Here is a 12532-nt window from a genome sequence, read left to right on the forward strand (position 1 = left end):
AATAATGTAACAACAAACAGTTCTATCAACCTGTATGAAGCATATGCAAAATCAATGAACAATGCAAAAATAAGTGTAACTGTCCTGCACTATGTAGCGTATAGTATAGTCATATATACTTAGTCAGTTAATTTTTAATTAGTTACAATTTTGATACAAATTACTATACATTTTAGAAGAAAAATGTTCTATCTATAATTTCTCATGTGTCAGTAATGGCTGGCTGCTTTTGCCAGGTTCCATGTATAAAGTAAATAAGGCTGAATTTTACTTAAATATATGTAGTGCTGATATTAGGAAGAACCATCATTCTTTAGAATTCCACATCCTTTTAAGTTTGGTTCTAATTGTGGTTGAGGAATACCTTCTCTTAGCATCCAAGAGATAGCTTCATTTTCGATTTTGTATTTGTCGCTCCCTCGCTCAGACCTTTGTTCTGTAAACTGCTGTTCAATACTCTCAGCTGTAAGCTTTTCGTTGATCTTTGTAAATACCGTTCTGAATACGCCTGGATGGCTCTGGATAGCATCCAGTAGTCCACAGCTACGAAGCCCATCCTGGAACCTATAAAAAATTTTGATACATTGATCAAAAGAGAAAAAAAACATCCACTAATTTTGAATGCCCTATAAACTTTGAACATGGATAATACATGATGAGGAACATGCCTTTCAAAGTGTTTCCTTATCCTGAAGGACAAACCAATTAATGACGTCTTGCACCACTTCATTTTTATTACTGACAGAGATGCTTCGCAGACATCCAGCCAGCATCAGGTGGGTCTCACATCTTTCAACAGCTTTGTTCAGGTTTTTCTTAAACTCTGAAGCCACAACTTGACACTGGATTGAAAACATTTATTTTTACAGTGAATTATTTGTTCATGCAAACATTAATATCAAGCTTTTCAAATGCACATGAGCATAAAGAGAACTGACAAAACGTACTAAAGAATACGTAAACATTGCTATAAACACCATTTTAAAATTGTACAGCAGTCTGAAATGCAATTATTCACGTTCTTCCCCTACCTCTGACAGCAAGCTTTTTAATTCATGATCATGAATGTCCTCAATGTCTGCACTTTCTGCACCTGACACTATGGCTTGATACAAGACTGGAGCAAAGAAACGTGGGGATGGTCCTCCTTGAACTATGCCCATTGCAATCAACTCTCCTGCATAAAAGTAGCTGTTTTCTTTTAAAGCTACCAGAGAAAGATGAGAAATCATGCAATTACATTCTCAACAGTAACCAAAGCCTGACATATATATGAAATGTTTGATGGTTTCCCTCTGCAACACTTACACACATATATGGCACTCCAAAACTCGCTGGTAGTCAGAACCTGTGAACACTGGGCTCTGCCTTATATGTTGAAATGCAAGTCTGAAGAACTCCCTCATTGGGCCACCCATATAAACTGCTTCTACAGAATTTCCCTCATAAGTGAATTTGGCATCAATTCTCTTTCTGGCAGAGAAATTTGGTCTCCTCATTGTGCGGACAGCACCATCCTAAATGTTCTTCCGGTTGATGTTGAAGCGAAGAGCTTCATCCTTATCAATATTCCTTTTGCAGCATCTGCAAGACATCCTGCAGCCTGAAAAGACAGTCACACAACCAAACATAAAAAAACACTACATAACAAAATTGCGACATTTGAACATTAAACTCACTTGACATTTCTATCAATGACTCTTCTATAGCTCGACTGATTTGTTCATCCTCTGACTCACTCACATCAGAGCAAACAAGGTCCAAATAGTCCCTGAAAAAATTTGCTCATTTGAGGTTGTTCTTACATTTTCTATCTTTCTGAGACCTCATTTACATTAATCATACCTGTATGTACAAACAGATGGACTTTCTGTGTCTATAACAGTGGAAGTTAAAATCTGCGGGGTGATATCAGCTTGGATGTTAGCTAGTGATTGTGAAGTACAAGGTGCTTCCTCTGCCTGGCATCTGGTATCTGGCTGTTGGTTTTGCTTTACAAGAAGAAGAATATAAAGACATTTTCATTTAAATGATACATTAAAATCACTCAGCATACATCTAAATACTTTAACAAATGCTCAGCGAGTTTTAAAGTCCATTTAACACACATTGAAATAATGTCTCAGGTGATGCAAGACAAAAAAAGTCTAAATCATGTATTTTACCTTGAGCACTGTTCAACATGCTGAACTAGAGACTGCATGGGAATATAATTTCTACAGGTCTGACATTTTTCCAGCACCAATGCTTGGCCCTTAAGGTAGAAAGCATAACAGTTAAACACAGCATAATACAAACAAGACATATGTAAATCTCTGAACATAACTCTATTTAGTAATTATTTGTAGTAGTTTAAAGAAATTGAAGATATTTCGTAGGAGAAGTGAGATGCTTTCATGAAACATTTACAAGTGTACAAAAAAGGCAAGATTTTTTGTGACTAACCTCATTAAGCTTACACAATCCATCTGTGCTTATGCTAACTTGGACGGAGTGGACGGATATAGTCGACTGCCTGATTCAAACCACTCTCTGTTCTAAGGTATTTCACGCTATATCCATTGGGTGGTATTGGCAGAGGTTCCAAATATATTGATCTAAAACATGCCAAAATTTGAAATCCTCCAGAAGTATTAAGTGGTGGATAAGCTGCATACAGGACATCTCAGAGGTCTTTGTAATTGCCATTTTTATCTGGGAATGTTATTCGCTTCCTACCTAGGCCACAGTTCTGTAAATGACTATGTTCTTCTGGCAAAGGATGGACATCTTTTTCCGCAAAACAGAAGAAGTCATGTGTCCATGACTCTGTTGTTATACTTGCTCTCTATTTCACCCTTTGGTATGGGTCCCTTTGTCCTCTTAAAACGGTCATACAACTGGAACAGCTGGACTAGATTTCTTTCAATCTGGTCCTGTCTAGATGTGTTAAATTCAGAATGTGCAACAAGTGCAGAAAGACTGGCTGAGGTTGACACCCCAGGTGTTTGATTTGACACCAGTGATGTCGCTTCTGCTACAACTATGTCTGAATTTTCAGACTGTCTCATTAATATCCTTGCAGCTTGATGCAGAAGTCTGGCTAACTTTGGAGACTCGCCACTGGGAAAAAATGCACAATACAGTATGTACTCAGTTATCCAGACATAATTAGTCTAATGTCTGTTTCAGCAAAGAGTAGCTGTAACTGGTGATTGTGATCTCACACACTACTAAAACAAAAGTTTAACGAATAATATAGCATTAATAAAATAATGTCATATTAAAGTGAAAAAAGTACTTTTAAATCACATAGCTTTCTAAATTTTAACGTCAAGATATAGCAAGTTCGACCCAATGAAAAACATAACTTCTAAATACTAAGAAGTGCAGGGTGCTGACTACTTGTCATCTACTTAGATTTCCAAAAGGCTTTTGATGTTGTCCCCCACAAGAGGCTCCTACTTAAACTCAAAGTGACAGGTATTTTAGGTACCGTAGCCACCTGGATTGATAACTGGTTAACAGATAGGAAACAGCGAGTAGTTATAAGAGGCACAATGTCACAGTGGGCTTGCGTTCATAGTGGGGTACCGCAGGGTTCGATTTTAGGACCACTATTGTTCCTAATTTACATAAATGATATGGATACCAATATATACAGTAAACTGGTGAAATTTGCAGATGACACCAAGGTGGGTGGTGTAGCAGATACTGAATTAGTGGCTCAGCAGCTACAGCGGGATCTTGATTTAATTAGTGACTGGGCCGATACCTGGCAGATGAAATTTAACGTCGATAAATGTAAGGTACTCCATCTAGGGAGCAGAAATATAAAGTACAGGTATTTCATGGGTGTCACTGAAATAAAGGTAGCTGATCATGAGAAAGACCTTGGTGTGTATGTTGATGCTTCCATGTCCCATTCTCGCCAGTGTGGGGAAGCAATAAAAAAGGCCAATAGGATGTTGGGGTATATCTCCAGGTGTGTGGAGTTTAAGTCAAGGGAGGTAATGCTAAGATTATACAATTCCTTGGTGAGACCTCACCTAGAATATTGTGTGCAGGTTTGGTCACCATATCTTAAAAAGGACATTGTGGCCTTAGAAAAGGTGCAGCGTAGGGCTACAAAAATGATTCCTGGTCTTAGAGGAATGTCATACGAGGAACGGTTACTTGAGCTAAATCTGTTCAGTCTCAAGCAAAGGAGATTGAGGGGGGACATGATCTAGGTATATAAGATTCTAACAGGTTTGGATGCTGTTCAACCAAATAGTTACTTCAGCATTAGTTTAAATACACGAACTCGTGGCCATAGGTGGAAATTAGCGGGAGAACATTTCAAGCTGGATTTAAGGAAGCACTTCTTTACGCAGCGTGTAGTCAGAGTATGGAATAGCCTTCCTGATAATGTAGTGCAAGCTGAATCCTTGGGTTCCTTTAAATCAGAGCTAGATAAGATTTTAACGACTCTGAGCTATTAGTTTAGTTCTCCCCAAGCGAGCTTGATGGGCCGAATGGCCTCCTCTCGTTTGTATAGTTCTTATGTTCTTATGTTCTGATTACTTCTGTTGCTTAGTTCGATGTTATTTTATTTCCAGGTGTGATGTGCCGAGTATGAAGCTATTCGCCGCATTATAAGTATGAAAAGAAGACAGAATATCAAAAATATCGAGGCAGAATTAATTCAACAAAGTATCAAAAATATTATTCAAGAAAATGAAACACTTCTTGCGACTGAAGGCGTCTGTCGTCGAAAAGCGAAGCATTACTGTCGCCTTTAAATCATGTCACATTTGCGACGTTTTACAGGAGGTAGTTAATCTTAACTTCAGGTTTGTCTGTAAAATATCATTATAAACAAGTAATGTGAGTTTTCAGTTTGCTTAAAGCAAGATAAATGAAGTTACACTTCCTTTAAAATGAAAGATTACAATCCGTGGCAGAGGGGCAGTTTGCAGCACAACACCGGCATTAAACATCAGCATAATTAAAGCCAAACTAAATGAGTTTAGCGTCATTCGGTAATTACATAGCACAATTATATAACTTAATACATACATATAATGTAAGGACTTCCATATATTGCTGACCAGGAAAAACTTTAAGTTCTAACACGCTGTCAGCGCGTGCCTCGGTGTCCCCACAGTGCACCCACAGTCCTTTGCATGCACCGGTGCGCCCTTAAAACTGCAGGAGCCTTCTTACAGGCATGATTTTTATGATCGCGCATTGCATTTGTTTGACTTTATTAGGCTAAAACTTTTGTTCTAACTCAGACTTTCAGTTTCATGATGCAGGCCCCAGGTGCTACACAGTTAATGGTCCCTGAGTGCACCACAGCTTTCGCTATAAAACAATCTCTCTACAGCCATATTTGGGGGCTGCCACAGGGGTGGCCAGAGGTTTCCAAGGAGGGATGTGGCCGCCCCTTGGAGGCGCCCTTGACATTAAGAGGTGGGGAGATACAGTATATTGTCACACTGGGCCTCCTGACCCTTTGGGCCAGTAAGGCCAGTGTCTCTCTCCGGTAGGCGATCACCTCTTTATGGTGTCTTTCATACTGCTCCATCAGGGCTGCCGGTTCCTCCCGGATGCCCCTCAGAACAGATATTTTTTCCACCTTCAGACCTGAGGAGCTCTTCACTACATTGGCAGCGAATGTTTCTGCACCAGTGGGCTTGAGTGCGTGGGGGGAAGGAGGGGCGTGTGGTGACAAGGAAGCAGGATGGTTGGGGTTTGGTGATCTACCAGACTGAAAGGTATTCTGGGGACTCAGGGGACAGTGTCGCCCTGATGTAGAGGGGCCTATAGGAGGGATGGCTGATGTAGAGGAGCCAGGTGTGGAGGTGCCACACATTGAGGAACCCTGGTGATCACACTACAGGGGGACAAATGTTGGTGGGCCAAGAGGAAGTGGCTGGGGAGTAGAAAGCACAGATGTCTGGGAGGTGGGTAGACTACAGAGATTTATGCACCCCGGGACTCCCTCAAGTGCTTCTGAGATCTAGGATGGCCAATACTCGGTCCTCCCCAGGAGTGAGAGAATGCAGACTGGTGCTCCCCCCAGCCCACCTCACCTGCTCCCTCCAGAGTGCTGCAACCATCCTTTTGGTGATGCTGACATCGTCCCTGCACTTCCTCCTCATACCCTCTGCCAGGCGGCAGCAGCCATGGCCCGCAGAATGTATCTTTTTTCTTTCATCTCCTGCTATATATTTTCCTGATATATATTTGTCTTTTGCAAAGTGCATCGTGGTATAGGAAACGTACCCCAGAGCAGGACTTCAGACTAAACCATTTTCGGGAAGGGTAGGTGTGCTTGGGGTGAAAAAACTTTACATTAACTGGTGAGATAGATTAATTTTATCTGTACTTTTTTGAATATGAAGAATTATATTATTTTGGGGGATATCTCCCTATTTTAATGCTGGAGGGAGCCCCTCCCCCCAAATTTATGCCTGACCCACAAACCCACACACTGTTCACAGATGAGAACAGCGCAGACCCTGCACGGTCATGTTTGGCAACTCCTTCCAATTTTATAGCCCAAACCAGGAGTAAAAGATGTCGAAAATCAGACCCTTCATAAACTTTTCTATCTTCAATGATACTCCATAATGCTGCTTAAAATGAAGCAATGCACGCACAAGTTAAAGCTCTTTTCGTTTTAATGAATGAGGAAAGAAATAGTTTTGGATAAAGAAATGAATTAGTCTTTTTTTTCCATGTGAGCATCCTCCTGCAGCCTTTAAATATGGAAAAGTGGCTGATGGATGGACTTCTGAGTGAAACTCATTACCCCAAATTTTCTTAAATTGGCTTATATATTTACAACATGGTGACTGCAACAATAATACACCTACGACTGTGGTGTTCTACCTAGAGCACCACTAGAGGGAGCTCACACATTCTATTGTACTTGCCACAGTAACAACAGTGATGTATAGGAACAGTTAGAAGCCGGTAATTTATATATAAAAAATGTAATTTCATTAATCTGAATGGGTGGGCCCAGCTGTCAATCCCACCCAGGCCTATCCATAGCTCCGCCTCTGTGTCAGTCCATCTCTTTGCAGTCCAAGTTGTACATCTACCAATCTGGACAGCAAATTTACAACCGTTCTGTTTCGGTGGTTATATTTAAGGAATGTCACATTAGTAAATTCACGCTTTACATGAACATCTGAAATGGGCAGAGACAAAATCTGCAGTACAGGCAGACCAATGTCTTTAAAACTCCTTTTTCCTTCAGCACCCTCATACTGCAAAACCTCAATCCAAAGTTCTCCATGTTGTTCATCTCTGTGAAACTGCAACAGGAGAGCTCTCTCCACTGGTTTTCTAATTCACCAAGGGAACAGGAAAGGCCCTCTTTTGGTAGGCTGCCTACTGCAGGTAATCTTACCCGGGGATGTAGCATCTCCAGCTTACTCAAGTGACTCTGGAAGTCGCATTTGATACTGTGTCCAGAAGCAGTCCATGCTGCGCTTAGGAATGACGTCTGTTTCAGTGTAGAATTGACTGTAAATTCCTAGCAAAAAAAACTGCCAGAAAAGTATTGCAAAATTGCTGTTAATCACTGTAAAACCCCCAGCTCCATGGGTGTCCCTACAGGTGGCTGCCCTTTGCTGCCAGGCTTGCTGTCACCTTCGTCTGTGCCCATGTGTCAAGTAGGGCAAAATGGGGTAGGTGAAAATAGAATTTCCCCAAGGGGAGTAACAAAGTACCTTCATTTCATTTAGAAAAGAATTCCAAAATGTCTTTTACAGGTTTTGACGTATGTAAATTACAGCAATTGTCTTTTTTAAACAGAAAAATAACAATTAACTGTAATCTAGTTTAAAATGTTATCATGTATTCTATTCAAATTATTGAAGTTACCTGGCAACTGGAATTGGCAAATACTATTGATTCCAATGAAACATTTGAAACCACAAAATCACATGAAGAAAACGTACGCTGACCGTTACTGAAACGACCTGGTATCTGTTTCATACCTCACTTTACAACACACAGGACTTTTTAACAATTTAAAGGCACAAGTTATTTTACGTCATGGCCAAGCCACCTTTGCTAGTTTAATGGCAGAAAAATAGTCAAAGCCAGGCGCCTGGTCCACAAGGGATGTACTCAGTCACTGCTGTGTTTATGGTTTAAACATGCTATAAACTAATTTTTTCTAACATTTTCTTTAAGAGCTAGGTGCACTTGCACCTTGGTGGATTGCTATTATATTTGTGGATTTGCCAGGTAGAAGAAAAGAATGCTTCTCTACAGAGATACAGAAACAAATCTGCTTGTACACAATGTGAAAGCGTTTGAGCAGACCATCTACAACAACAGCAGGATTCCACCAAAGTAGAGGTCTGCATTCCCGTAGAATCCATGGCAATTAAGTGCAGGGCAGGACAAACTTTCATTTTTGAATGCAGGAGCACAAGGGAAGTGACTGATATGCTCGCAGTAAAAAGAATGAAACAAGTGCTTTTTGTTATCAAACAATTATTTATTTGCATGAGTAAATAGAAAATTACACAACAAAGTATAGCACGATATCACAACATTACATTGTCTCAAAGCGCTTTAGAGCACCCCCACCCAAAGCCCCCAGTGAGTAAGCCATAGGCGACAGTGGCAAGGAAAAACTCCCTAGAAGGAAGAAACCTTGGGAGGCACCAGACTCAAAGGGGAAGCCCAAACCTCCAGGGGCCGGCAGGGAGAGTGAAAAACACACACATCAGATAACTGCAACAGGTATTCTTCTACATATCCTATACATATGCATGGTACAGTGGTTAGCACTGTTGCCTCACACCTCTGGGAACATTTATCCATTTTCTAAAACCGCTTCTCCTGTTCAGGGATGTGGGGATCAATTTGCCTTTTGGAACAGGCGGTCAGATGGATCCCAGAGGCTACAGGCACGAGGCAGGGAACAACCCAGGATGGGACACCAACCCATCACAGGGCAGGCTCACACACACAGATCATTCACACACACACACACACACACACACACACACAAAAACTCACCATTCATTCACACACCATTCATAAACACCATTCATAAACACCATTCACACACCAGTCACTCACACAGCATTCACTCACACAGCATTCACTCACACACACACCATTCATAAACACCATTCACACAGCATTCACTCACACACACCATTCATAAACACCAGACACACACCAGTCACTCACACACCATTCACTCCCCATTCACACACACAGACCATTCACATACACCATATACTCACACACACCATTCACTCACACACGCCATTACCACTCACACTCACTCACACATGCCATTACCTCACACACACCATTCACACACCTGTCACTCACACACCATTCACTCACACGCCATTACCTCACACACACCATTCAATCACCATTCTCATACACACACACACACACACACACACACCACTTACACACACCATTCACACCCATCATTACCAAACACACTCACATACCATTGACATATACCACATTCCCATTTGATGTGGACACCTTCACACTGCCTGCTTCTAGATTATTTATGTTCAGGTGTTCCACTAATAATTTGTCCACATTAGTTCCAGCAATTTCCCAATTAAGAGCATTCAGCTGGAATTCACTGTCTACAACCTCTATCTCCACATCCATAATTTCCAATTCAAATTCTGAATTAAAACCCCTCTCTGCAGTCTCCTCCAATTTGACCTCTCCAATTTGTATTTCGACAATTTCAAATTTATCATTTACACCATCTAGCTCAAACTGGCAGAGGTCGACCACTACGGCTCCTATTTTCAGCCTGTCTTGGTGGTCATCTGCAGGCTTTATGGAGACTGTCCTTTCATTTAACAGAAAAACCTCTAACCCATGCATGTCTAACCCCTTATCCCTCCCAGGCTGGTTGATGGGTGGAGTTGCTGGGGAGCACTCTCCTTCTTCACCCCAGCAGATGATCTCATCCCACTTGTCCCAGGCTGCCCAATACACATCATCCGTCCAGCTAACTGCCTTGGCAATTGGCTTTCGGGTGTGTGACACGATGGAACGGTCAGCCTGGTCAGAGGGTGATTCTGCTGGGGAGCACAGCTCTTCCTCATCTTCCCAGTCAATCACTTCCATCCACTTGTCCCAAGTTGCCCAGTATCGATCGTTGCTCCAGCTGACAGCTTTTGCAATTCGTTTGTTTCTGAATGAGGAAAAACACACAAGCAATACAATAGAGCTGTCAGTCACTCCTGGCACATGGAATTCAGTTCTGCACTGACACCTTCGCAATGAACAACTGCATTATAGCATAGGAAACTAGTTAACTTTCACATACAATTTACATATAATCAAGAAAGAAGCCTGGAACAATTTTAAAATTTTACTAAATGGCAATATACTGATTTTAGTCACCAAACAAACTTTTCAGGTCTTGCTTCACTACTTTTATCTGTGTTTGTTGCAATACATCTGCCCTCTCCTGGTCTGCTGGAATATCATTGCTGTAGGCAGCACCGAGCGCAACCACCCGCATCCTCTTCCGAATGCAACATGAAAGCGCGGGAAAGCGCACGTGCAAAAGTGAAATATCATCTAGACTTTGCGGCACAGGAAACTAGCCGACTTGCACATAAAATTTAAATATAACCAACACAGTAGCCCGCAACAATATTCACTTTATTTAAAAGCAATGAACTAATTTACTCACAAGCAAGCGCAATTATTTACTTAAGCGCAGTAAAGCGCACGCGGAAAAGCGAAATATCAACTACACTTTGCGCATAAAATTTAAATATAATTAACATTGTACCCCGGAACAAAATCACTTTATTTAAAAGCAATATACTGACTTTACTCACCAAACATATTTTAATATACATGCAAATTTGACAGATACTAAATAAGAAAAATTATCCGATAAAATGGGAGCAGAAAAGCAACGTACCTCGTCATCTTGGTGCAGAAAACAAGTGAAGCTGCGTCTTTCAAACCGGCAGCGTCCCACGTGCCGAAGAGTCAAATGTAATCAAGCAACACGGCCCACACAATTAAATAATAACATCATAATAATTATAGCTCTTGTATAATTATTCTATATATTATTCTATAATTAGAGGAACAGACTTTTATAAGTTAACTTGTTCACCGAGAATAGTATACAACACCGTAAGCATATAACCCTTAAAGGATGATTAATTAAAATTCGCACATTCATCCTGCATAACATAAAACAATGACTTAAAGAGACTTAATATGAAATGAACGCTACTGTCCGAGGGCATTTATCTCCACAAATCGCTATGTAACATAATGTCTTAAATACTCTGATTTTCAGAATGACAGAATCTTAACATTTAAAACTTTGTTTTGCGATACCGATACGTAGTGATATTGGTATGTGGAACAACGTTATGTTACACACGCCTCCCACAATTCAAGAAGCTGTAGTTAGATTAAGAGCGTATTCACAATTTACCCGTTTGCCTTTTACCGTGACTGAGCACGATCCCCCACCCCAGCTGGTCTGCATTCCCCACATTGCAATTAACGATCCTGGCCTCAGCGCTTTTGTTACCGTGGGACTTTGTTATGTTGAAGAAAACATTAGAAGGGAACTTCTGTCGCACAACTGAATGAAATTTATGATTAATGCATGGCAGCATTCTCCAAGTACAGTGGGACGGACTCCCCAACGGACCGAGAGTGCTTGTGATGTAAAATACACTAAGATAATTCAGTTCCTTTAAAGAGCGGTTCTTTTAATACTCTGTATTATAATTTTCGTGTGCTGTCCCCTTAAAAAGCATATCACCAGTATTCCTTATTCAAATTGTCCCATTAAAAACTACAATCCCCAAACGTCAAATTGCATGCTTCTGCATGTCACCTACACTTCAGACTTCATCCTCAAAATCAAAGCAGTATTAACACAAGCGACATGTGCCATCACTTAAAGCCAATGTAACTTTTTTAAAATAAAGTCTGTTTCAACTGGATTTTTACCTAAGTAAAACAACCATTTTATGTTCTATTTATCTTAAAACTACTGAAACAAATAATTGGCTACAATGCAGTTCCGCTGTTTTGTTTGGCACCGTAAATTATGTCCTGCATTCTGTGGAAAAAAATGAAGGCTGAGGAATGTTACGTAACACAGTTAAAATGCAAAGGTTCTCTCTGGTGTAATTCACTGCATAAAACCATGGTCTTAAGTGTGGTGTCTTCTTCATAACACTCCCTGACTTTTGTATCCGTGACCATGAGAGGGTGGGCTGCTTTTCTTCCTTCATTTTACTAGTGTTCCTCCCTTTCCTCCCAGCCTTGGCTGGTGGTTCAGGCAGCATCACCTTCTTTTAATGGACCCAGGTGTCATTTATTTTGAAGTGCAGAAAATGTTCTAGCAGAGGTCTTAGACAATTTCTGAATTACACAGAACTCTGACTTCTTCTGAAGCTGTGAGAAATTGTTCATCTGTAATTGTTGCATTGATATTTGTTGATGTGCGTGTGCCCTCCTTGAGCAGTAAAGGGGAGATCACATGCAGAGCTGATTT

At 40.8% G+C, this 12532-nt stretch overlaps 1 protein-coding gene across 1 annotated transcript; it reads right to left on the minus strand.

Annotated features, from left to right (window-relative positions):
- Positions 1 to 8515: 8515 nt before the first annotated feature.
- On the minus strand, positions 8516 to 11316 carry LOC125722448 (uncharacterized). The gene is made up of 2 exons (XM_048998609.1): positions 10925 to 11316; positions 8516 to 10180 (listed from the first exon to the last, which is right to left on the minus strand). Exons 1-2 carry the CDS (start codon positions 10930 to 10932, stop codon positions 9463 to 9465), a joined length of 726 nt encoding a protein of 241 aa, XP_048854566.1. The 5' UTR covers positions 10933 to 11316; the 3' UTR covers positions 8516 to 9462.
- Positions 11317 to 12532: the final 1216 nt, after the last annotated feature.

This window comes from Brienomyrus brachyistius, unplaced genomic scaffold (genome assembly GCF_023856365.1).
Source record: "Brienomyrus brachyistius isolate T26 unplaced genomic scaffold, BBRACH_0.4 scaffold38, whole genome shotgun sequence".
NCBI classification, from domain to species: domain Eukaryota; kingdom Metazoa; phylum Chordata; class Actinopteri; order Osteoglossiformes; family Mormyridae; genus Brienomyrus; species Brienomyrus brachyistius.